Source organism: Cyclopterus lumpus, chromosome 22 (assembly GCF_009769545.1).
Source record: "Cyclopterus lumpus isolate fCycLum1 chromosome 22, fCycLum1.pri, whole genome shotgun sequence".
Taxonomy (NCBI): domain Eukaryota; kingdom Metazoa; phylum Chordata; class Actinopteri; order Perciformes; family Cyclopteridae; genus Cyclopterus; species Cyclopterus lumpus.
The window spans coordinates 15,442,084-15,468,506 of record NC_046987.1 but is presented as its reverse complement, the minus strand read 5'-3'; the positions used below and the strand labels follow the sequence as shown (position 1 = coordinate 15,468,506).

Sequence of the window (26,423 nt, the reverse complement as noted above, 5' to 3'; positions counted from 1 at the left end):
TTGAAAAGAATGTAATCTAGTTTTTATTCAAAACATATATGATGGGATTTGGATAGTACTTCACTGCAGCTCTTAACACATAGCAGCTAATGGTTCTTTTAAAATACCATATGGCACAAGCGCTACCTATTTTGTAATTTTAGCACAAATACACAACAAATTCAGAAACGATTACTCTAATGGTATTAAGATATTGAAAGGCAATGGGCTTCCTCAGTTATCACCTGTATGACGTCTAATGTTGAATCGTCAACAATGTGTTATTTGCTTCTCAAGAAGTTCTCAAAGACTTTAACTTGATTTTGTATACACTTCTATTTCAAAACTTTAAACCAGAAAAAGATTAATTTCTTGCCTATGCTTTTTTGGCCAATTTCCGTTCTCAATATGGAATGATTTTATTTGCCTTTTTGTAATTTTATGTAGCTGTAAAGCACTTTGAATTGCCTTGTGTATGAATTGTGCTCTATAAATGAACTTGCCTTGCCTTACCCGTTAAGGCACAAATACATTGTCACAAACATATGTGAGACATTCAAGTAGTTGTCAAAAGAAAACTAACTTGTTATGCTGGGTAATCTGTGTGTTTGTGCAGTTTCCGTTAGTGCTGATGTTATATTTTTCCAAGCCATACCATTTTTTTTAGATTGCACTTAAAAATGTGTTGTCCATGCTCTTATTTACATAATGACTCATGTTTTGATTTTCTTTATGAAATAATTCAACGTTATTTATAATTTATTTTACACATAATTTACCACAAATACATGCTGAAGTATGAGTATTCAGAGGTGTTGGTACAGTACCAACCTTTTATAGGTTGTACTGTCCGCGTGCTCGAGTATTTTCCATTGGTGCGCGCCCCCGTGTCCGCGCTCCCGCGATTTGGTAGTCACGTGGTCCTCCCAGATCCAATCGTGTGCGTGTAACTTCGGTCCAAAGCGCGTACCCGTCAGCGGAGGAAAGGAGAGGACAGAAGGCGGCAGAGAGACAAATACTGCCCAATTAACCGACTATCTTGAAAACACACACGAAATACAGCCAAGATGTCAGAGGAAAAACCAAAGGTAAGATAAAGGTTTAAAGAGCTGTAGATGTGAAGAGATGGCTGAGTCGAGCTCCTGCCAAACCATTTCTCAGATGTGCAATCTAAAATGGCCTGGTTTGCACGTTTCTCTGAATCGGCGCAGTGTTTGTTTCGCAAATGAATGAGTACCCGCACAGCCATCTACATTTACCTGCGCGCACACCACACACTGTAGATGGCGATAGGAGATATTCTGTCCAACTAACCAGAGTCTCGAAGACTGCGAGCATAAATACCAAACACACCATGATTGTCATTTGCGATTTTTTTTTTTTTCTTTGTCAAAACGGGACCACGTTATGTCCGCAACGCCACAAATGCCGCAACTGCAGGGGCGTCAAAAGAGCGCCAATGGAGGTGACCGGACGCATATGAACGGACTACAGTAGCTGTGTTTTTGTGGCTGTTTTTTAAACGTGCCGGTGATTGTTTTGCCTCCGTACTACAAAACAAAAGCGCTAGCGTCGTTAGCCGGCAGCTAAACTCAACCGCGGTCTTCAAGGGCTGGCGTGCCGACCAACTAGCCTGGAGCTAATAATGCTAACGTTAGCATATGTGACTGAAGCAACACACTGTACCCAGCATGCATTGCTCTATAGACGTTTGAACCGAAACAGACTCTCACTACACAAAATAGTGGAGACTATTCCTTCACACAAAGTGACAGGCTTGCAGTCTGGTAGATGCTCACTACTTGGCTGTTTTTAATAGTGCTCTCTTTTTTGTAGTGCATCTGTGACTTGTATAAACTCCTAACTTAATGTTTTTGGTGTCACCGTTGCTGCTGGTTTAACTGATGTTCAATGCATTTGTTTCTGCAGGAGGGAGTGAAGACCGAGAACGATCACATCAACCTCAAGGTTGCAGGGCAAGATGGGTCGGTGGTCCAGTTTAAAATCAAAAGGCACACACCGCTCAGCAAGCTAATGAAGGCATACTGTGACCGACAGGTGAGCTGAACGCCTAAATGACTGCTTTCCTCTCCAGCAACACACAATTATTTTTGGATTTGCTGTTACACCTCAGTCAGCGCATTACCCGCACACTTTGCCTTGCTCTTAGTGTCCCCAAAATGCTTTCCTTCATCCTCTGTTATCGCTTCTGCAGGGCCTCGCAATAAGGCAGATCAGGTTCAGGTTTGATGGCCAGCCTATCAATGAGACGGATACACCTGCACAGGTTAGATCGTATTGTCTTTTCACTGTTGTAGTCCCTCATTACTTCACTGACGGTTAACCTTCAGCATCTCTGAATAGTCTTAAATTAGAGAGTTTTATATTTCTGTCTCTGCATCATTCAGTTGTTGTTAATATTCACTGACTGGAATTTCTTTCCCTCTGCTTCTCTCAGCTGGAGATGGAAGATGAAGACACCATAGATGTTTTCCAGCAGCAGACAGGCGGGCACTGTTAAGCCCTCCCCACCTCATTGACGACCACCCTCAGACCACGCCCTCAGCAACTTTCACTGTCCCTCCCCATCGCTCCCCTCAGCCTATTATTATTATTATTATTATTATTATTATTATTATTATCATTATTATCATAATAATTATTATTATTTCTTCAGTTCCAAGATATCTGTCATGGTTTTTCGTCAGGTGTGTGGGGGGAGGGGACTCCTCAGCTGTTTATGTACAGTCTCAGCCAGGACTGAACTTTTGTGCGTGTCAACAACAGTCTCTCCGCTGGCCAATCAGGACAACAATTCCTTCTGGCAACGCAGGCTGTCATTGGACCAACAGCACGTCACAGCGGTTCCTGGTTTGTCAGCGCTTGTCATTCACTCTCCAGTGAAAGCTTAGTATCCAGTAGTTTGTCAAGGTTTTCATCCATCTGGGTCAAATGCGAGGCTCTACCAGTTTTTGTCCGGGGTCACAGTCATTGGGCATAAGAATGGTTTGAAGTGGAAGCACTATCTGAACTTAATACACACGGGCCGCCTTCCATTTCACTTCGCTTTTATGTGTTTTTTGTCTGACTGGTGGCTCCTTCTTCTGTCAAAAAGATATTTTAATTCTCTCTACATTTTAGGTGCTTTTGCTAAAGAGTTCTGCAATGCTTTTGTATTTTTATTTTATTTTTCATTTCTCTTTTAACAATTATCAACCAGGGAGCTTGTTGGTTTTCTTGTACAGAAGTATCAGAGTGAGCGTTAGATAAAAGTTGGGTTGCTTGGACCAATACTCCAAAGACCGAACTTCTGTTTCATATTTGATGTACTTGGATCACACTAAAAAGCAAACTGCAAGGTCAAAACAGTCACATTTTAAGGGAGTTTGTATTTCATTGATGTTATTTGCTTCCTCTTCGACTTCTACTAATTGAGAAAGGTTGTGGGTATCCGTGGTACAGACTTTTATTCGCTCATCCAGACAAATGCCCGTTATGGGAGGGAAATGTAATTTATCCTTTTGAGATGGTAATGGTCTGACTAAGATAAGTCTCTTGATGTAGAATACATAACATAAGTTTTCTGATGAAGCAGGGCAGAGGCCAGTCCTTACACTCTTCTTAAGTGGCTCTGCTTGTGGGTTTTACATTTTGGGGAGTGAAAGTAGTGTGTGGGCTGTGGGTGGGACTGACTGGAAATGTTGTTCCTCAATGCTGTTTTGGGGTCAGCTGTCTCATCTCTGTATTGTCCTTGCGAATTTGGGCTGATGGGACAACTGACTCTACATGTGTTTTGAAAAGGAGCTGCTTCCAGTTGAACAGGGATGTCAGTATGTTTTTGTCAACACGTTTTGAAGACACTTTTCACTGCCATGTCAACTGCCACGCTGTTTCCGTGTGTGTGTGTGTGTGTGCGTGCGTGCGTACAAGGCAGCCGTTTCAGGCCAGTGTGCAGTGCCGCAAACGGTGAGATCCCAAGTGGTGACGAGTGTCTTCAATATTTTACAGTTCAGACTAGGATGCATGCAGTTTGTTGCATATCGGGAGGGCAAGGAGGCCAACCAATGGAGTTGGGAGAATAGTGTTCTTTACCCACAGGGTCCCGTTCTTTGTTTGTAGATAACAGAGTTGGCTTCATTTGATTGATGGCCGGACACAAGCTTGGGTTTTTAAAGTTTAGTCAGGATGTCCTGTGTGTAAAGTAAGTAGTCCTTGCGCTTAAATCCTGCAACGGTGCAGCTTTATTCAGACTTGAGTTGGATCATGACAACCCTTTTAGTTTATTTTCAGACAAGGCTACATCTTCGGGGACACTAACTGATTAGTCTTGTCATCACTAAACACGGTTTGAGTAAAGTCTTGCATACTTGCGTACAACAAAATAAAACTAATGCAATTGCAGAGGATGAATCAAACTTTTTTTTGGCGCACTGTGAACTCGACTTCCCAAATTCCTATTCAGCATAAACGTTAAGAAATATTAACTGTACTGCCAACTGCTGAAATATTCCCTACTGTCCACTCTGGCCCCAATAAATATTCAATTACATTTAAGGACTTCCCATATCGTCATTTTCACAGTCATTAACTATGAGACTAAATTGTTCCATAGAACAATGGATCTGTGAGCGGTTACACTCGACGTGTCTGCACAAGCCGGTCACGAGTAACCATCCTGATTTTAGCTTTCCAGTCTCGCAAAATAAGAGCACAGTTATCAAGACAGCCTTCCACTTGCATTTGAACAACTGCGTTAGCGTAACAGATCTTTTGAGCTGGCTAACATACAAGCTCAGCCATGTAATGTACGAAGAACGGGGCCCGTGTCTTGTCATGTTATTTGTTTCTCTACTGATTTGTACATTATTTGTGGTCTTTTACTACTGTATACAATAAATATAGTTTGGTACTCAGATTTGCTGTTGCGAGCATTATTTTGTATTTGTGTATTAAAAAATTGGTCAATAATTTAAATGTTTTACACTGCTTTACAACTATCCGCATGCAACGTAGGTTAATTGACTCTTAATTGCCCCTGGGTGTCTGTCTCTGTGTGTCAGTGCTGTGATGGTCACTGACTTACTGAATTTTAAAGGTGGAAATGAAATTTGTATGTGGTTGAAGACATTCAGAATTTCAATGTTGATTTATACAAACTATTTTGGGCTTCTTGTGGTCCATTATGCAAGACAAGGTTTCAATTCCCACTGAGACCCTGTTCGACATGTATGCCCAAGTACAGAAAGAACCTCCACGTGCCCTGATGGAAATAGACAGCTAGGTGGTGCCAGTTAACTATGATAGTCTCACGTGTCTGTCTGGCTTGGTTTATACTCCACACAACACACTTGTACAAAAGCGATGAAAGAATTCTGCATAGAATTGAAGACTGACATGAAACGCAAATGTATTTTAGACGTCACCTTGAGAGACCAAGGATCACTACATTGAAAGAAGCAGGCTAAAAAAAAAAGATGGTTGTCTCTTAATAATTATTTCAAATAACTTCCAAAAAAAATCTTAATTCTAATCTGACACACTAATTGAATGGTTTGATAAGACTGATGGGACAATTTACATTCACGTTATCTGCATCTCAACAAGTCCTTCTGAAACTCCATGCCTGGAAGGGAGAAAGATTAATGAATGGACGAGGCAGAGTTGATATCTTGCCTCCTGATCTGTGTGCCGTCTACGCTTTTAATGTGGGCGAGAGGAAGAGAGCCAAAGTGCATTTGCCTTGTAAATCGGAGGATGAGAGGATTCAGAGAGATCTGACACAACCCGAGATCCCGACGTCTGTCGAAAAACACAGTCTGATTGTTTCATGAGTGCCTGGTAACCAATAAATCAGGGTCAAATAGACTTATACGTGGCATTCAATTCTTTGGTGACCATGGATAATCAAACCTTTGTATTTAAAAGTCACCTCCTGCGATGTAGCCATTGTACAAAATCAACCCTCTTGCTACTTTGCCATTGCAGTGATTCCTAATGCCACTGCCCTGGGACTTCATTACTCTTTCAATAATATTTACAGGACATTCTTTTTTGATACTTTAATATCACAGCTGGGTTCATGCACATTCCACGGTTTTTCAGGTAATAAACTACGGGATAACAACTAATACGATAATAGCTCAGCTCATCTATCTGTCCATTAGCTAGTGGACCAAAGGTCACATACGTGCTGTTGTGTTTAGGTTTTCTTTTAATTACATTTTGTCTGCTAAGGCCTCTCTCATGTCTTGAATGTCTGGAGGAATCTATCTTTTGACAGTTTCTTTCCCCGATACTGTTACATTAAAATAGTCCGCTTGTCTGTCAGTAAGTCAGTCACTCTGTGTGTATGTGAGCGTGCACACACGCACACACGCACACACACACACACACACACACACACACAGAGTGTAGCAGCTCACCCCTCTGGCAGGTCTGTGTCATTAGAGGCGGTTGAGGGAGGATGAGTGACATGGGGGCTGGAGATTTGCATGGCTCTGGTGTTTAAAAGGAGCTGCAGGTGCAGGATTCTCCACACAAATGCATGGATTCCTCCCCTAAGCACACAGGAATCACAGCTTTAAGTCTTCTCTTTTTCTATTTGTGAATCTTAGGTAGCCAGTATAGCTTTTGATTACTTTGAACAGAGTTTGTTGGCTGGCCATTTTTCTTTGGATCTAAAAAAAAAAAAAAAAAAAGGCTCACTTGGATCAATATGAAGAAAACACGGTTGTCTGGTTTGTATTGTAACTTAAGATAGAGACAACAGGAGCACCACAAAGACAAATATGGAGACGTTTGTACCAACTGGCAACTGAACCAAACAGGCTTTTTGTGATGACATCGCTCATATTCGTGCACCTCCTCCTCCTGGGGTTAAGGGCCATTGACACCACCGCAGACACATGGAGACGCTGCACAGGTATTGTACCATTTTATTCTATTTGACCTCTTTCAACCTCAGCTTTGCTCTCTATTACCTCAGCTCACTTCAACAAATCTGACGCTCAGTTAATGATTATTCAATGGATGGTTTACGGTTTCTTCTGAAAACCTGGGAAACCCCTCCAGCTAAAATTCTTTTGGATAATTCCAACTGTCTGTTTACAGTACAGTGGGAGTGTTTGTGTGCACACTATTGCGTGCAATATTAACTTAAATTAACATCCACAAACAAGTACAGACATTGGATGTGGTTAGGATTCCACAATGCAAATCCGAATATCAGGACAAACAGGGTGTATGCTTTATAAGGTGTCTCATTAATTTCAGAGCAATTATCTTTGGTTATTCACGCTGTTCAAGGAGCCTCTCTATATACAACCCCTCCTAACATCTCCTATAGTTCCACCGCCACCCAGGGCTCTTTCTCTCACATGTGGGACTCCTGCATGCCATGTCATTAGTTGATTTATTAGTTTATTACTGTTATTCTCCAACTTTTTAAGGCGTGTCCCCTTAAAAACAAAGCTATGACTGCTTTTGGTTTCAAATGGTGTTTACTAACCTATGAGCCTTGTGGTACTAATAACACACTGTAAAAATACTGTTACTTTAGCAAAGGTTTCTACACGGCTGCTACTACTAAATTACTGTTTTGCCAGGTTGTCCGTTCGTATGTACTGTACGTACGATTCTCGTGAATGCGTTATCTCAGGAACACCTGGAGGGAATTTCTTCAAATTTGGCACTAGCATTTACTTGGACTCTAATGAATTTGGAGGTCAAAGGTCACGTTGATTCCACAAAACACTGTTTTTGCTATAACTCATATGCTAATTATGACAATTTCACACAAATGTCGAAAGTGATGAATTAATTAAGTGATCAAATTCTGGACAAACATGATGTCAACTGCAACATGATTGGTGGCAGAGGCATACAGCCGCAAAGCGGCAAATCTGTTTTTTTGTTAGGGATTAATCTGATGATTATTTTCTTGAATAATCAATTGATTGTTTGGATTGTAAAAATTCTGAATGCTGAGAAATGTTTTGTTATAATCAGTCAAAGACCAATTACCATTTAAAAGATTTTGCATGGAAAATGATGAAGACAGATGATATATTTAATTGACTATTTCAGCTTTACTTGAATATACTATTGGCATCATATTATATCATTGTATATGTTTTGTATGCAAGAAACCTTATTTGTAATACAAAACAATCATCATCATTGTAAATCTTATTTGTGCTTAGTTACCAATATGTGTAAAGTTACTAAGCTATCAAATAAATATAGTGAGTAAAAAGTACAATATTTCCCTCTGAAATGTATTAGAGTGAAAGTATAAAGTACAGCATGAAAAGAAAATACTCAAATAAAGACTAACTACTTTGTACATAAATACAGTACTTGAGTAAATACACAAACATTCCACCAATTTTTACGAAGAGATGTTCCCTTTTCCTGTGCTTAACTTTGAATACTTTTGAGAAACTTTCAGAAAAATCTAAATTCACATAATTTGGGGAGCAGATAACAATAATGTGTTTTTGGTTCCGTTAACTTCAGGGCTCCTTTAGAGAGAAACAACTGATTTAGGGAATTTCTGCATAAAAAGCATTGAGCAGTAAAACAATCTTCCTGACCTCTTTGTTTGCTTATTGCCTGCAGATTTGCTCCCGCTGGATCTTCTGTCCTTTGTCCTCGAGAGGGACCCCTCCAAACTCACGACAGGGGTGCAAGTGAAGCAGGCTGGAGGGGTGAGGGGTGTGCATTTCTCAAGCCCTCATCCCTCTATGAGCTTTCCCTCCTCCAAGCTGCTGGGGGACTGCGACCTGTTCCCCAAAGAATTCTCCATTGTTGTGACACTAAAAGTAACGAGCATTGCCCCCAAGGTGAGCATCCAAGTTCGTGGGTACTGAATACCAGTGGTGGAACAAGTACTCAGGTGAAAGTACCATAGGAAAAGTACAGAAGGAATCTCAACTAAATGTACTTAAAACATCTATTAAAAGTGCTAATTTCAGAGCATTACAGAGCAGAGTATATTTTGGGGTAGTTTTATTTCCTATGTAACAATGCTCTTTTTTAATTCTGAGTAGTGATTTGGAAGCTGTAGCGGTGTAAAAAGTACAACATCTCCCTCTGAAATGTAGTAGAGGAGTAGTAAAGAGTAACATGTTGAAATATGTCCTTGCAGCTCTCCAGTACTTGAGTAAATATACTTTGTTACTTTCCATTTACCTTCCAGAGAAATGAATACATCTTTTCCTTGAAGGAGCCAAAGCAAGTAGAGAAAAGAGGAGGGGGGGAGGAGGAAGAGGAGAATGACAAAGGGTACATTTTGGAAAGGAATAAAGAGAGGACTGTCAGTGAAGTACAACAACACGGAGAGAGGGAGAAGAAGAGGCGAGTCAAGAGTCAGGAAGAACGTGGACAGGTCATCCTGGGACTGAGGATCTCGAAGAAACGTCTGCACTTCCTTTTTAGAGGTCACGGAGGGGTCGTAGAGCACTCTGTGTTTCGAGGCGCCGGACTGGCTGACAACCAGTGGCACACTCTGGTTTTAGGTGTTGATAGTCATCATGTCAGGCTCACAGTGGACTGCAACACACCCCTGGAAATGTAAGTTCATGTTTTTTCTGTCTTCTGTTCACTTGGTGGGTGTACTGTCTGTCTCCTACCAGCCTCGCTTCCTGTTACCTCTGAATTCCCTTGAGGGATAGAATGTAGATCCTTCACCACATTATAGTGGCCCCGCTCCAATCTGCTCACACCCTGCAGCCATATCACAGTAGCCTGACAGTAAGTGATAGATGTTTTTTAGTGGAAACTGCCTCTGGCACGCAGAAGGGGAGGGAAATCAGCTCCTGTGCGGTGCCTACACAATACGATTCCTGTCTCAGTCCTACAAACAGAAGAATGGAGGAGACTTCTTTTAATTATGTGTCTTTAATTTATATTCAAAGAGGAAAAGGAACTTACTTCAGCTATTAGAAATAATTATCTCTTTTTATGGCAAACAGTGTTCCCTCCAGGCCTTTTCCCTCAGACCTCAACATTCAGGGATCGAAATTCCACATTGGCAGTCGGGGGAGATGGAAAGGCTTGTATTCAGTAAGACCTATATTTCCTTTTCACTACATATGTTTTCTCTAAAACATAGTCACAGAGTCACCTCTTTTGATTCTTATCTGCTGCCCCATGCACAGGGTCTGTTGCGCCAGCTGGTTTTGGTACCAGGTTTGGATGCCACCCATCATATTTGCCCCTCTTCGGACCCCCAACTAGCAGTTCTGTCAGTATCACCACTTCTCTCAGACCTGCATGTCAATGAGAGGGAGGGTCATGACCATGTGACTTCCTATGGTAACTTGCAGACAGATTCTACAATACTTTTCACACCGTATGATGAAAGCCATGACATATAGGTTTTCCTGCTTCCTTGCCTCGCTGATTGTCTGCATGTCTTTGTGTTTTGATCATGAACCCTCAGAAACCGAGGAGCGAGTGTCAGTGGGGTTGGAGCGGTCATGCTCAGAGCTGGTACAAGGCCAGATGTGGTTCAATCCGCTCAGGAAAAGCCTTTACCTCTGCGATGGTGCAGTGTGGATCTCCGTGCTGGAAGGTGAGAATCCAACATCCAAACATCACGAGCACGTTCTTGTTACATTTAAAATTGACAAAATGTTCACCTCCTTATCGACTCAGATCATAAACGACTTGACTACGTATTGGAACACCAGGTCCTCACCACCAGCTCAGAGACACATGATGTAGAGGTATCCTTCTGATTTGTAAAATATTCATATTTACATGTTTATGTATTTATGTCCATACTAGCATGCAAAATGATGTTCATTTCAGTCATTTTTCTTGTGAAACACAAGATATACATACATCCTGTGACCACAGGGTCATGAGTCCCAAAAAAATAGTTTGGGTACCAGAGCACTTTTTTTCCCTTCTGTTCGTAGAAAGGATTCCTAAATGTAATCTGGTCAATATTAGTTGGTTTTGGTTGAAGCTTTTCTCTTTTGCAGGACTATTTTTGACTCGATTACATTTCTGCATAAATATCTTTATATGTATCTTTTTTTATTTGTTTTTTTCTTTAGGTGTTCCACGTAGCCGGCATGGGTCTGATGGCTGCAATGGCTCATAGATCAGCCTCTGGCTCAGCTGTGTATCTGTGGAACAACACAGGTTTCCAGCTCTACCAGAATATCAGCACATATGGAGCTCTGGCTTGGAGACACTTCAGCATGGGCAAGAAGGTATGACAGAAAGGAAGGCATGGGTTATGTAACATGAATCGAGCTGATATTCCTGGTGTTTTGTTACTTTGATCTAGATATTTCTGGTGGTGTCTAACTCTGACGGCGGGCCAGACAAGCGTAAAGAATCCGAGACTGACATTTCTGTGATTTACAAATGGAGCAAAAGAAGTAAACAGTTTGTGCAGTTCCAGACTCTGCAGACCCACTGTGCACGGGACTGGGAGGCATTTAACATCAATCAACACACCTATCTCGCTGTGGCCAACCACAGACAAGGTATAGACACTAAATATCTATGAAATGACGACCTGTTTACTTCCAGAGATCTTAGCATGACATTCACAACATATCAAACTTCCCTGTTTCATTCTCTCTCTTTCTGGTTTGTCTTTCAGGTGACAATAATCACACTATAGACAGTGTGATATACAAATGGAACGGGATGACAAAGTCTTTTGAGGTTCACCAAATGCTGCGGACCTCAGGGGCCTACGACTGGGAGTTCTTCACAGTGGGGCCGTACCATTTCCTGGTGGTCGCTAATGCCTTTGATGGAGTGACGACCTCTGTAGACTCAGTCATTTATATTTGGGTCCGTGGAAGCTTCCAGGTGTTTCAGACAATTAAGGTATGTGGTGAACATAAAAGGGGAAAATAAATGCAGAATGTGCCCTTTAAAATGCTTTAAAAGACTTAAAATATCTGTTTGGTATCTTACCACAATACAGGGTAAATTCAGAAAGTGTTTTAGTGTGGGGGTAAATAAGACTTAATAGCACTTTAGTGAAGCGTTTTGCTGCATGACTTCCATACCATTCATCTTCTCCCCAGCTGGGCTTTGATTTTCTCTGATGAGATCTGTATCTTTGAGATAAGTATGAAAAACTGTCTTGTCTGAACGCACTGAAGGAAGGGAACACAAACAGGGAGAGATGAAAGGGTAATGAAAGAGAGATGGGGAGCAAAGAAAGGGTGTGTCCATGTGGCCACAGGGCCAAAAATAGAGGTGTGCGGTTTGCCATGATTTGCTTGAGTGATAGCAGTGCTTTGGCATGTAACTGATAGTGAATTATATAAACCACATTTGAAGAGCGAGTGTTGACACATTGATGGTCACACAAAATCATAAGCAGATGATTTAGGGGAACTCCACAGCTGGATGTGAGGCACCTTGGGGCAGGTGGAAATGAACCGCGTAAAAGCATCTAGATATGAGTGCAATGATATAATTTGGGCATTTGTTTGACATGTATTACTTTCTTAGCTGTTTTTCTTTCAGCGTCTCCGTCTCTATGTTCTTGCAAATAATTGTCAAAAAAAGGTACTCGCATCTTTCGCCCGAGTAAAACAACAGGATGATTTCTCTCTCATTGTCAATCTAGACATTCTGTGCCACAGACTGGGAAATGTTTCAAATTGGAAGTAGATTCTTCTTAGTCGTTGCCAATGGACACAGACTCCATGGCAAAGGACCAAGTCAATATGCCATCAACTCCACCATCTACGAACTGGACATGACTGGGCAGCTGTTTGTCCGCTTCCAGGATATTGTCACCTACAGGTACAGATATGCAAACACTTTGATATGCAAGGTGCATTATGAGGACATGTTCTGTGTAATAACCTGTGATTGCTCCCATTTTAACCTCTCGTCATCACCACATACATGTCCATCTCTCCAGTGCAGTGGACTGGGAGTTCTTCAGCCTCGGGGAGGAATATTTTCTGGTTGTCGCAAACTCCTTCAACGGAGAATCCTACTCACTCAACAGCATTCTTTACAGGTACTCAACTTGTCAGCAACACCCTACCAGTGGGAAATAATTCATCCATTTAATAATAGTGCTGTTGTAATGTAGATCTATTTTCTTGCTGTGAGCCAGACTAGTGAAAGCCTATTTCTTTTGACGTGAGGATTCACAAGGAACCAGTTCATCCTGGCCTAGAGCCCATTCTAAGCAGATGCAAATACAGCTTTTATCTGATTCCTCCTCTCTGTTTATTTTTAGGTGGCAGGGATATGAAGGATTTGTTCCTGTTCATTGGCTCCCAACGATTGGGTGCAGTGACTGGGAGTTTTTTAGCTCTGAAGGAGAATCATATCTGATCTACTCTAGTGCCAAAGCGCCTCTCTCCAAAGTGTTTAAGCTGAAAACACACTAAAATTAGAGTATGCATGCAGTTTTGTTCACTCTGTTTATGTTTGTGTCTGTCTAAGAAAATGTGAGTTTAAGTAAATGTGCCTTTACAATACTGTGCCTGTTCTCAATTTGCATACAGCCAGGGCCGTAGCAACCATTAAGGTTGTGATTCTGAGTAAACATCTAGAAAATATGACTTATATATATGATGTTTTAGGCAGTATATTAGCGTATGTTAAATAATTGGGTATTTCACCCTGCATACAGTTACCCAACAATATCAATAGACAGCGCTAGGTTATTTGATTTACCTAATTTTTAAACAAATGTCACAAGTTCAAGAATTGTATGGGAATATATCTGTCTATTTGTGTGCTTTGAGTAAAGTAAATAATAGAGCTCCAGAGAGTCAGCTTCTGTTAGATTTCTAATTTTCTGTATGAATGTGTGTTCTCAAAAAAAATTGACTGATTGTTACTTATTGTATGACTTATATTTAAGATAATTATATTAATATTACAATAAACCAGAGTTTATATGCAATACAAGAGTTGTTTATGCATTGGCTAACCTTCAGCTTTGTTCATTTGGAGCACATGTGAAAAACTATTTAGTGGCTAATCATAATCGGGCTGAGGAGTTTGTTTGGTGTGCATGGCAATATAATTTCCATCTTAATCGTAAATATTTATTTTTCCATGGTTTGCTTCAGAAGATTAAACGCCAACAACTTCAAGACTAGACTTGTCGGAAATGTAGTAGCTATAAACACAATTGTTATGGCTGTATCATAAAGTGGCAGTAAATCACATAAATACAAATAAACATAACTAATTAAGTTTATATTCATTGGCCAAGTAATACAACTATCATATGTTGTTACTATTTTGAGTACATGCGTAACCCGAGTGTAATACTACAAGTACCACAATGCACCGCTCCCTTTTCTGCAGAAAGAAACATGGCTGCCTACAGTTCACCGACGGTATTTTTATTTACGCCTTGTTTGTTATCCGTTTTAAGACAGACAGCGGAAGGAATAGCTAGTATCAGAAGCTCCATTGTGAAACACTTCATTTAAATAAGTCGTTAGAGTTTTGGTAAGAAGACGCCATTTTCCCGAGCGTTGACATTGCCGACAGCCTAATATTTTTTTTCATTTTCGCTAAGCAGTCAAGCTGCTCCTCAGTGTCGGACTGAGATTGATTTGCGTTTGTTACTGTGTTAAGCTAGCTGACGGTAAACTTGCTAAACAACTTTACTGGAAGTCCAACGCGTGTATGCTACATCCGGTAGTAGTCGCTATGTTTAGCCCCGTGAAGTCTTCTTATTTCAGAGTCAGCCCGGCCATTGTCAACAGAGAACTCGGCAAGACTAAGATGAGATAGCAAGAGGGCACATCGGAGTGAGAACACATGATTGACTACGAGGCATAGCTCCAGCAGAACTCAGAGAAAACCGAATACATCACTCAAACAGCATGTTTGGGAATCTTTTCGAGGAAGAGGAGGAGGAAGGCTCCTCTTCAACTTCCTCCAGGGGGAGAGTTGCAAAGGGGGGAGACGAGCCACCTCCGCCCCGAGGAAGAAGCAATCTGTGCGGCATAAAGAACCAAGGGGGGACCTGCTACCTCAACTCTCTGCTCCAGACCCTACTGTTCACCCCAGAGTTCAGAGGTGAGACTGAGGCACGCCAGTGCAGTAGACAACCAGAGGACAGTTATTGAGAGTTTGATGTGTGTTTCTACAGAGCAGCTGTTCAGTTTGGGAGCAGCGGAGTTAGGATGTCTGGAAGACAAAGACAAACCAGGGGCCAAAGTAAGCTGCAAAGTGCTTGTAGCTGTCACCAAAGATGTAATGTCTTAGTGAAGTGTAACACGGTTTTACTTTCTTTTCCCTAGGTCAGAGTGATCCCTCTGGAGTTACAGAAACTGTTTGCCAGTCTGCTGTTGGTGGACCAGCAGAGCGCCTCCACTGCCAACCTCACCGACAGTTTTGGCTGGAACAGCAGCGAGGTTTGTGTCCATTATTTTTGTCAGTGGAAAGGATAAGGAGAGGCTCGGATTACACTTCTTCTTACATTGATTGATGTACCTTCCTGTCTGGAAGACAGACCCACAACATGTGCCACATGCCATACGTGTGGCATCCAGGTCAAGACTGCACATGCGATCGTGTGATTTAAACGGGATCTAGAGCTGATAGAAAGCTGATAACAGCTAGTAGAAGAAATAAGCAGAACACCATTTTGCTGCTTCAGGGAAGTTTGTTTGACGTTCATCTGTGCAAGTCTTGTATATTTTCAAGAAATAGATGGATTTCTTCAATAGTAGTACAAAAGCGATCTATCAGGGTTCTCACGCCTCCCTGAAAAACCTGGACAAAAGACACATTTTCTAGTCATAGAAAACACATGGAAATTAAGAGCAAAGGTCCTGGAAAATTATCTCAACATTCTCGTATTTTTCTTTAGCTGAGAATTAACTGCGAGGCTATTCATCAGAGCTTCCTAAAAAGATATAAGTTATGTTCAGGATCGTATCGACTGCTGTTCTATGATCAATTTGTCATCTTTCCTAAGCACGTAAGAGATGATTTCATCAACAAGTTATAGCCATAGTCTGCATGTCTTTTTTAAATATTCCAAAGAGAGAACATATTAGAACATACCGACTGGATCACCACCGAAAGTGTCCAATCTCTAGAAAAGAGCAGGAACCCTGTCTATAAAAAGTGCAATATAGTATGTACTGCATATACTATTAGTTCATATAATGGAACTGGGACACAGCGGATGTCTTTTTGTCCCGAACTTAAACCTTCTTGTTTTCGTTCCTCTCAGGGAACCAATCAGCATGATGTGCAGGAGCTGAACAGGATTCTGTTCAGTGCATTGGAGCACTCTCTTGTGGGCACCACTGGAAGTACATTTATCCACCAGCTGTATCATGGGACCATTGTCAACAGCATTGTCTGCAAGGAGTGCGGGAACATCAGCCAGAGACAGGTGTGTCTGTGTACAGTGTTTTTCTGCCTCTTTGATGTGGCTCAATTTATGAAGTTTTATTCTCTCCATTAAATACTGTTGGAAATAGTTTTTGTGTCAATGCCTCAGTAAGATTTAGCAAGACTGACATTATGGGAGTTATGCTGGTGGAATAAATCTCACGACTAAATGCTAAAGCAAAGATAACTAAATGACCAAGTTTGTTTTTTGGGCCTTCTTTAGGAGGACTTCCTGGACCTGACGGCGTGTGTTTGTGGCGTGTCGAGCCTGGAAGAGGCTTTGTGGAACATGTTTGTGGAGGAAGAGTTGTTTGAGGGCAATAACCTGTACCGCTGTGCCCAGTGTGACAGGCTGGTCACTGCTGCTAAGGTCAGTGCCAGCTTTCAGACTGTCAACACAATAACAAAGGTTAAAATGAACCTGAAGAGACTTCTCCTTTCCCTTTTGATTAAGCCTTTCATTAAACAATTGACTCGAAAGGAGTATTAAAACTAAGCATGTTAAAAGCTTCTTTGTATTGACATTTTTTCTTGTTCACATAAAGAATATTGTTTCTTTATTTGCTTTCATGTAGTCGGCCAAGCTGAAGAAGCTTCCTCCATTCATGACCATGTCCTTGCTGAGATTCAGCTTTGACTTTGCCAAATGTGAGCGATACAAGGAGATGGGACGCTATAATTTCCCCTTAACCGTCAACCTACGGCCATTTTGTGAAGAGGTAGCTGCTGGATTTTAATATGACCTCACTTTGTTTTGGATTGGGCACATTTAACATGACTTTTCTTAATTGTTGTTGTTTTTGTTCTATTTTCTTGGTTCTCAGGCTTCCTCTTAACATCATCCAGGAAAGCTTTGATACACTGAAGTCTCGATAAGTTAACTACTATGTCTTCCTCCCATATAGACTGATGCTGAGGACTCTGATTACTCCTACGAGCTGTTCTCTGTGATCATCCATAAGGGAGGCTGCTATGGTGGCCATTACCATGTTTATATCAGGGACATTGACCAGCTTGGCCAATGGGAGCCACCGGTGAGAAAAGCAGGAGCGCAAACAGGAGGATAAAAAAAAAGATACAAATAAATATCAACTACTAAAGATCATAAGCAGTCTTTAGTTTTACTCTCATTTTTAGAATGAAATTTCAGTAATGGCTAATGATCGATTGATAATTCACCAAAAAGTACTGTTAAAAACGGCTAACAGTCAGCTAGTGGCACATTTTTCTTACGCGCATAACTGTCAGCAATGTGCATTCGGAAAAACCATCATCTCAGTTTTATTTTCAGGAGGAGGAATGCAAACCCAAGACTCAGAATAATGTCAAGGAGGAAGTCAAGCAAATGTGTGATCCAAAACTACAAGAAGATGACCCTTTGTCTGTGATCTCTGCTATTATTGCCCAGGTATAGCGACCGCTTCCTCAGTCTGTATTCTGTGTTCATAGTTTTTTCTTTGTTGACTCCGTAGGACAGCCAGTTCATTTATTTGTTGCTGTTCATATATTGTCCACTAGGAGCCATCAAAGAGTGTCCTGTCAGACCAGTTGGGACAAAAACTCATGGACAAGATTGGTTCTTCCTGGAGCAAAAGGTTCAGAAAACACTATGGCCCAATAGGAAAGGTATTTTTGGTTTCTTTATTTTCATGATGGTCCTATGTTTTCCTTAAATCTTGAATTATTGCTGGTGTTCTTTGGGGTTCATACCATTTGGTGATATTCTTTCCTTTTTTCTTCTTCTTCTGGTGTAGTTCCTACAGTCCCACAATGATGTTTTCATGTTGGTGTCTAATGGTACTCGAGTGGCACTGAAGCCAAACCCGCCAAGCCCTGTGACTGAGCCCCCCGGCCCAGAAAAGCAGACGACTAACTGTGATCCTTCACCACCTTCCGACCCCACAGCTGCTGAACAACAGCCAGAACTAGACCAGAAGTCAGAGCCCGAACATAAGGTCTGAAAGCAGCAGTCACAGTTTTCAAAAATTCAAGTTCTAAAATGACATTGTGAAGACTTTTAAAGGAAAAAATACAATGTTGTCTTGGTTCCTGGTGGACACGTCTTGTGGCTACTTTGAAGAGTGCTTCTCACAGGGTTTCTTCCTGTCTGTCAGCAGGGTAGCCACTGGTTTGACCTTAATGACTCCACGGTGACCTCCATTAGGGAGTCTGACATAGAGAAGCAGTTCCAGGGCAAAGAGAGTGCATACATGCTCTTCTACAGAAAAACACAGCTGCACAGGCCCAGTGAAGGTAATGGACACCATTTTTTTTTCTTAGACATTTTTATTTGAAAAAAAAAGATCAAAGACAGATGGAAGAAAAGGTTAAGTTGGGTATTTTGAAATTTAAATTGCAGTGACTTGATTCAATTAAACAACACACTTGTTTAATTTACAGCATTCATTAATAGTTTTGCCATCAAGTACACAGTATTTTAAGTTATTAGACGACTAATATGTATCAAATGTGTTTCTCTATCTGCAGCTCTGAACAATCCCCAATATAAAATTCCTCTTGACCTCATCCAGATGGCTAAGGAGGAGAACATAAAGATGCAGAAAATGCGGTACACAAACGCACATATTATACACGATACGCTGCACAAGTTATCACATATTTTGACGTTTCTTCACTTACGAGTGTGATATTTCAGTGGCAGCTAAAATTACTCAATACGTGAAGTTTAAAAACCTAGAAATTAAAGAAAGTTATATTAAAATGGTTTTCTCACACAAATTATTAATCACCATTTGTTTCTCTTACAGCGAGGAGTTTGACGCCACGAATAACACCGTGGAGCTGTGTCTCCATCTGGCCCCCTCTTACAGGCTATCATATGGAGCCCTGCAACCAATCAGCAAAGAGCAGACCGGGAGCACCGCACTGAGTTTTGACCGCAGAAAGACTGTGGGAGATCTTCGATTAGCTATTTATCAGGTAACCTGATTTCCAAAAAGACGAGCGGTTGTGTTTTCAAAAACCCAGGCAAATAAAATTATGGAAATAAGCTGTGTGTGTGTGTGTAGAAGCAGGAACTCTGGGAAGGGGACATGGCTCTGACTGTGGCCAGGAGTCTTCCTGCTGGTCTACACCTCTACAATACTTTAACAGGTGAGACACTGAAATGTAGAAAACTTCAAGAGGGTAGAAGAAGTGTTGAAAGTTTGTCACAACACTCTGGGTGTGGTTGTCTTTGCAGATGACGGTGTCTCCTTGTATAGTGCAGGCATTTGTACAAACTCTGACCTGTTTGTGTGGAACGGCAGAGAGGTGAGTGCAACACATTCTCAGTGACCACAACATGTGTTTACTAGGTGTTGCCATGCTCATCTGACAAGATCTCAATTGTCCGACTTGTGTACTGTTTTTCATCCCTTCAGGTGTGTGGTGCGACCGTCCCAACTGGAGCCGAGTGGGAGCCAGTGCTGCTGAATGTAGTCCGTCCCAATTTGGGGGAAGATGGGGATCAGGAGGAAGTGGCGGATGGATTGGAGTGTGAGGAGGGAAGAGTAGGATTTGAAAATGGGGGGCCAGGGCTTAAAAGGGAGGCCAGAGGGTTTGCAGGTGCTGCGACTCTTGTGGAGGTGAGGGAGGCACTAGGGGAGCCTGAGGAGTGTCTGCTGTGCCAGGAGCATAAGGGGGGAAAGAGAGCAGAGCAGGGGAAAGGAGAGGGAGGAGGGGCAAGTGGATGGAGGGTGTTCCCCCCCGATGATATGCAACGGACGCTCAAGGAGCTGTCGCTGAAAGACGGAGATGCACTGTTGGTGCTGGAGCCACAGTCCTTCGACAGCAGGTACACTCCTCTGCTGTGTGTGTGTGGGTGTGTGTTTTCTTCTTCTTCTTTGTGTGTGTGTGTGTGTGTGTGTGTGTTTTACTACTGTCTTCTTAACGTTGCTCAGCATGTTCGCTCTAAACGGAGATGTTGTCACTGTGACTACACCGTCGGACTGCCGCTGGCTCCAGGTGGAGATTGGACCACATGAAGATGGAGAAGGAGGAGAGAAAGAAGAGGAGATGAGGAAGATCAAAGTTCCAGCTACAGGAAACATGGTCATTATGTATTTTTTTATTTTTTTTAACCTATATGGTTGGACTCAAATTTATTTATCTTATATTTAAGCGCCACATTGTTCTTTCTGACTAATTTAGTTGCTTAATGCATTTCTCTCTTTCAGCTGCTGTGTGAGGTGAAACAGAGGGCCATAGAGGAGCTGCAGCTACAGGAGCAACCTGCAGGCAAGATGCTCTATCTGCAAGACATTTCCTGGTTCCCCCCCAATGTCTTTTAAACCAACTCATGTTCTGTGTATTACATATGCTTGATACAAGTTAACGTCAAATTAATAAAAAAGCAGCTCCCATTAGATGTCCTTTTTTAGAGTTTATTGAATTGTTGCATAATGAAGTAAATATATCATAAATATCTCTTACAGAATGTAAAATCACAGGGCATTAAAACTGATCACTGCTTTAGGCTTATATATTGTCACATTTTGATTCATATATGTAGCCCTAACACGGGACCAGAGGATTTTAATTTTAACACTGTTAATACAGAAGATCTCGATTTTAAATTATAACTATATAATGGGCTTATGAATGACTGTGAAAAGTTCCTTGGGACTTCATTAGTGTCTTAAGTAACAGTTTTATTTCAGCAATCATCAAATGTCTATTTAAGTTTTAATTCTTAAATGTGTATACATTAATACTTAAATCAGCTGTTGTGTTTCTGTCTCACTGACCAGGTGCACAGTACTGCCTGAGACATGTGGACTGCACAGGGAAACTCCTTCCTCCAGGTACCTTGTCATTTGTTACCTGGGGGTAAAATAATGGCGCAGTGATCTTAGAGCTGGAAATTCCCCTCATTTTCACAAAATATTAAGATAGGCATTCCTTTACACTGGCCCTCATAAAATGTTTAAAAGGTACTCCCCCCACCCCCTGCTTGTAATTTTTCTTCTCATCATCTGTTTGAAGTTTTATAACACATTTACTAAGTGCACTTGTGTCGTCTTACCCTGGTTTACCTGACAGTGTGTGAGGAGCTGAGTGTTCGGGATGCAGGGGTGCGACTCATGACCACACTGACTCTCTGTCCGGGAAATGCCCCCAAGGCATCACAGGTGTGTCTTTTTTATTTGAAAACCTTCAATTAATCTTTTGTAGCTGCAGCTGCACGGGTGAATGTTACAGAACCTTTAAGTACCAGTAAACTGATCCTTTCCTACAGTTTAAAACCAAATGAGCGTTTTAAAGTGCTTGATTGATGTTTTTTGATGTAAGCTTTTCTCTTTGCTTTGCAGCTTTTCTTGCACTTCTCTGTGGGCACAGTGCCCTCTGCTGGCATGGAGATGGACATAATAGTGGAGAAAACGTGTACTGTCAAAGAGGTGCGGAAACTTTCATTAATGAAACAGTATGTGCTTATGTTACATGTATGTGTAAAAAATATTCTCTTTTGATATTTGCAGTGTCTCAAGGCAATGCTGGATGCTGTTGGACTTGATGGTAAAACTGCATCAATACATTGTTGTTTTGCACTGTTCACCAAGATTATCTTTGCTTTTGTTAAACTGTAATCAAATAGACATTTTGCCATGATTGTACTTTGGAGCAATATCTGTTTTTTTAATGTTATTGAAATGTGTGTTTGCAGGTACTTGCTGGCACTTAAGGAGGCTTGATTGGTGTGAAGATATTGGAGAGCCAATTATGGATGAGGTGAGTGGCAGATTGTAGTTTGCACAATATGTCATAACTAAATGTAAGTGTTTGCAGATATTATTTGGTGTACATTTTCCCTTGCATTGTTATGGGTTTTTAGCACCAGGCAAGAGTGAATATTGATTGGAATCCAAAAAAATATGAAACTGAATAAAAACTTATAAGAACAAAAAGCAGATATGTATTAGAAGGCAAACTCCACTCACATGATACCAACCCTTTGAAATCCATTCGATTGAAATATATGTATAGTGGCCAATAAAAAAAAACTGTTTTTCTCAGGATGCTTCTCTGTCGGAGCTGAAAATAAACAATGGAGAGACATTAATCGTCACAGAAGGACAACTTCCTCCAAAGGTACGAAAAAGTTTTCATTGTGTCTGCAGATTCATATAATATAACTTTACCTCTCTTAGCCATTGTTGTCTTTTTGTTCTGTCAGGGGTATCTCAAGCTGTCTGTGTGCCTGTGTCTGGATCCCAGAACCGACTCAGCAGTTTCCATGGATTTTAATCACACTGACAACGGCCCCACGGAGGTTGTGACTGCGGGTGACTCGCCTCCTCCGGGTCTCGGCAACATGGCGGAACCGAGAAGTGCAGAACAGGTGGAGATATCAGACGAGGCTACCCTGGAGGATCTCAAGACTCAGGTAGCGTATGAAGGTTACGTGTATATTTAAAGCAGGTGTTGATGGTTGTTTATGTTGGGGAGGTAATCCTCAAAGTCCCCAAATTAATTATCAAGATTCTATTGGTCCTCATTACTTAGGAAACCAAAGAGCTTCCCTTTTCCAGTCCTACCAGTTAGTTATAAAGCCAGAAGATGAATACTCTTGTATTTACATTTTGTGAGCTATGGGGTACTTTTTAGTTTTAGGAGGTCAACTACAACTCGTCTCATGTAAAGGAAGCTGCTTCTCTTTTTTTATAGACTTGTGAAAGTCTGTGATTTTCTTTGAATTTTGTTTATGCTTCTTCTTTCTAACCAAATGACTTGCTCTGCTTCTTTGTCAGGTGTTGACACTGCCCGCCCTTCAGGATGTGTGTGTGCCAACCACTGCGTTCATGCGTGTGTGGCAGCTTGAGGGACGGAGGCTGACACGCATCCTCAGAGGGCCACAGCTCACACTCAAGTAGAGACACTTTCCTGTCACAGCGTGGCCAACGGAATTTCTTAATTATGAACAAATGCAAACTTTTGAGTCATTGATCGTTTACGTGATCCACATTTTGGTTTCTTCCTGATCAGGAAATTGAAGCTGTCCAGTGGTACAGACCTGTGTGTGCAACGGCTACTAAAAGAAGAAGATCTTGGGTAAAGTTTTTGTTTTATACATGATGTTCTGTACCGTCCTTACTTTTCTGCTGAGTACATTTCCCTTATTTCAAGGTGAGTTAAATTCTTTGTCTTGTTCCTAAGTCCTAAAGATGTGATGCTGAATGTTAAAATGGGAGTCCCAGGGGAGAGGTGTTTCTACCCGCCAGAGGAGCTGGTTTGGGATGCGACCCGTGACTCTTCCCCTCGCTCTCTACGCACTTGTCTGGCTGCACACTACGGCCTCTCCCCTGACTCTCTGCTGTTGGCCAAACACCAGCCGGACAAACACACCTGGGAAGAAATCTCAAACTGGGTGAGATGGGAAGATAGTCCTTTCTTAAGGGGAAACTTGTTTTAGGTGTTTGGTGCAATCCGTATGCATACTTAGCAGTCTCTTGCACAATAGAAAAGGTGGTAGAGGAAATGGTAACGCTTCAGAGAGTATGGGGAGAAATGTGGACTTTTAATGTAGCAAAGAGTGGAGACTAAACCTTGGTCTTTCAGTTTATCTGGATCTTCAGAGATTTCTATTCATAAGCAAAGAAAGTATCCCAAAATCAAAGTATTCCTGTATGTGTTGCTAATTCATTGTCACATTATCGGTGAATAATATGTCTTTTGCCTTTTTTTTCTCGTTCAGAGTCGGCAGGTTTCCAAGAAGAAGAAGAGGAGGAAGGCTGAATCACTCCTGGGGGCACCATTTCACCTCAAAGATGGCGACACAATCGGCATCAAGGTTTTGATAAACCCTTGTTTGTTTTAAACATTAAGTCTGTTTGATTTGTTTGAGAAACACTAAATCTGTTTAAAAAAAAATTTCCCCAGAATCTTTTGATTGATAACAACAGAGACTTCCTCACCCTGGTTGACGAGCAGAGCCAGCAGAGGCTCAGGGAGCAAGCGGAGCAACGCAGGAAAGGGTGAGATTTCTCTACTTTGACACATGCAGCTGCAGGGCAGATGCTCGTTACTTGGTGTAGCAGCTGTGATCATGGCCCTGTCGATGTTATTGCGTACAGAAAATCAACTGACCTTTTTATGGCATTTATTATTTGCCAATCATCGTGTGACTAAAGTTATTAGTCATTTAGCTGCACTGTCAATAAGTTCTGATTATGCTGCATCAGTGTGTGTGTGTGTGTATATATGTAAGTGTATATATAATGTTGTACAACTTGTATCCAAAATCCTTCTTGTCAGAGGCCAGGCTGCAGGCTCTGAGGGTGTTGGACCACAGAAGAAGACTGGACAGACTAAATCCAGGAAACCAGAGGTAGCGCTATCGATCAACGTTGGAGTATTCAGATAGCGCTCTGCTCCCATGGGTGCATGGACCTATAAAACTACACGCACTTACACACAGATGCCGTGACGCAATTGGGACAATCCACTTGACGTCGGTCTTATGCCATTTACTTTACTGTATTTCTCCACAAATCTCTCAAAACCGACTAAAATGGAAATCTTTTGTTGGCAGGAAGAGAAGGAATTTCATTTTGGCAATTTGATGAACTGTTTTGTAACAATGGACCGTAACTTGCATTATTTCTATACAATATTACCGGATTTTTTGGAAGATGCTTCATGTTTGTCGGCTTCCTCTCTCGACAAGCTTTCTAAATATGAACTCATGCCCCTTTTTAAAAAAAAATTACATTGTAGTTTTAATATCCGAGAAATATTTGAGGCGAGTTTGACCTTCAGGAAATTTTAGCCGCATGGATCACTAGCTAAGAGAAGCAGAAAAAACTGTTCTGAAGTGTTTTTGTGTGCTTTTACACGCTGGCAGTTATATACTCATGCTTGTGCATACTGGAGTTTCTTTCTCATCTACAGTTATGTATAAAATATAGCAATAAGGATGATTGCATACTTGTGGCTGTACAATTTTCACTTGTTTAATAAGTTTTTCAGTACAAAAAGCCATTAGTAAAAGGAAATCAATCTCCATTAGTTCTTGTTGTTTCTCAAAAGGTGTTTTAAGTGATGCTTATTTTTATGATAAACCTGTCACTGAGCGCCGACAACAAACACGGTTATCTGGATCATGGCCTTGTTTTAGGTTGATAAATGAGGAGAGATGGGCCTTAATGTGGAGACGCAGCTCTGTCCTCCCTACCTCGCTCTCTTCCTCTCTCATTCTACCTCTGCTGTTTTCACCCCCAAGTTCGACAACGCAACACATGTTTTCACCTTAAGTACCTGCTCTTAGTTTACTACGGCTAAAACAAAAACAAAAAGTATTTCAATGATCCATAGATTGATCATTTGGCTCTGCATTTTCCACTTAAAATGTGACATGACACTTGAATTGTTCAAATGTAGAGCGTCTGCTTCTGTTTACTTCTACTCATATTCTATAAATGGTTAAATAACTGACGTTTATTAGGCACGATGCACCCTCTTTATTGCTGACAATTAAAGCAGACTGTCTTCATTTTCAGGTCAATTCATTTCATATTTAAAGGAATAACGGTGTGGAGCCAAACTGTAACCATCTGTGCTAACAAATGAATTTGCTGCTCACTGCTGCTTTAAAAATATACTGTAAAAGATTCAAATCATTTCCGCCTGTTTCAGTTGCATGCACTATATGTGAACTTCGGGGAAGTTAAAAAGCGTTCTTATAGATCATTTATTTGAAAAAACATTTTGTAACTGTATGAAGTGGGATATTTCTTTCTGATTTTTTTAAAATAATTTCTTTAACTAATTAGTTTGATTTATACATCATATCCTTGATCAGTTCTTTTATTTACAATATACTCGGCAATAGTCAAATATGAATTTTGTTTATGAGTGTTCAAATACATTTTGGTGTTAATGATTCAACTGTATTATTATCTGTTTGTATACTCTATCAACAATAAAGTTGACTGCTGATGATTCACTGTTGCTTTTATACTGAATAAAGCCGCATGGCTCTGTGAATAGCAATGTCTGTTCATGGTTGCTAATCCTAATAACTTTGCTGATCCCGGTTTTCACTTTTTTAAATATTTTTTTTTTAGTGCCAA

The 26,423-nt window shown here is 41.1% G+C and overlaps 3 protein-coding genes across 4 annotated transcripts; all 3 read left to right on the top strand.

Moving 5' to 3' along the window:
* Positions 1–923: 923 nt before the first annotated feature.
* On the top strand, positions 924–4,528 carry LOC117725173 (small ubiquitin-related modifier 3). Its single transcript, XM_034525187.1, has 4 exons — positions 924–1,067; positions 1,909–2,037; positions 2,195–2,266; positions 2,438–4,528. Exons 1-4 carry the CDS (start codon positions 1,047–1,049, stop codon positions 2,498–2,500), a joined length of 285 nt encoding a protein of 94 aa, XP_034381078.1. The 5' UTR covers positions 924–1,046; the 3' UTR covers positions 2,501–4,528.
* A 4,180-nt stretch (positions 4,529–8,708) lies between these two features.
* Positions 8,709–13,370, top strand: LOC117725229 (thrombospondin-type laminin G domain and EAR repeat-containing protein-like). The gene is made up of 12 exons (XM_034525263.1): positions 8,709–8,822; positions 9,179–9,552; positions 9,954–10,044; positions 10,140–10,296; positions 10,424–10,555; positions 10,639–10,709; positions 11,046–11,204; positions 11,282–11,483; positions 11,603–11,835; positions 12,590–12,768; positions 12,890–12,991; positions 13,217–13,370. The coding sequence occupies exons 1-12, from the start codon at positions 8,724–8,726 to the stop codon at positions 13,368–13,370; spliced, it is 1,953 nt and encodes a 650-aa protein (XP_034381154.1). The 5' UTR covers positions 8,709–8,723.
* A 940-nt stretch (positions 13,371–14,310) lies between these two features.
* usp40 (ubiquitin specific peptidase 40) lies at positions 14,311–26,292 on the top strand. 2 transcript variants are annotated; one of them, XM_034563371.1, is made up of 31 exons: positions 14,311–15,024; positions 15,098–15,165; positions 15,249–15,362; positions 16,190–16,354; positions 16,577–16,723; positions 16,929–17,072; positions 17,259–17,387; positions 17,645–17,761; positions 17,872–17,979; positions 18,108–18,308; positions 18,471–18,606; positions 18,841–18,922; positions 19,122–19,293; positions 19,383–19,467; positions 19,556–19,626; positions 19,737–20,149; positions 20,256–20,406; positions 20,532–20,592; positions 21,105–21,158; positions 21,397–21,485; positions 21,666–21,752; positions 21,834–21,870; positions 22,019–22,083; positions 22,369–22,443; positions 22,529–22,738; positions 23,103–23,221; positions 23,338–23,403; positions 23,509–23,719; positions 24,047–24,142; positions 24,232–24,326; positions 24,607–26,292. In XM_034563371.1, exons 1-31 carry the CDS (start codon positions 14,829–14,831, stop codon positions 24,713–24,715), a joined length of 3,873 nt encoding a protein of 1,290 aa, XP_034419262.1. In that variant the 5' UTR covers positions 14,311–14,828; the 3' UTR covers positions 24,716–26,292. The 2 variants fall into 2 exon arrangements, with proteins under 2 accessions (XP_034419262.1, XP_034419261.1); XM_034563370.1 differs by having other exon boundaries at positions 18,468–18,606.
* Positions 26,293–26,423: the final 131 nt, after the last annotated feature.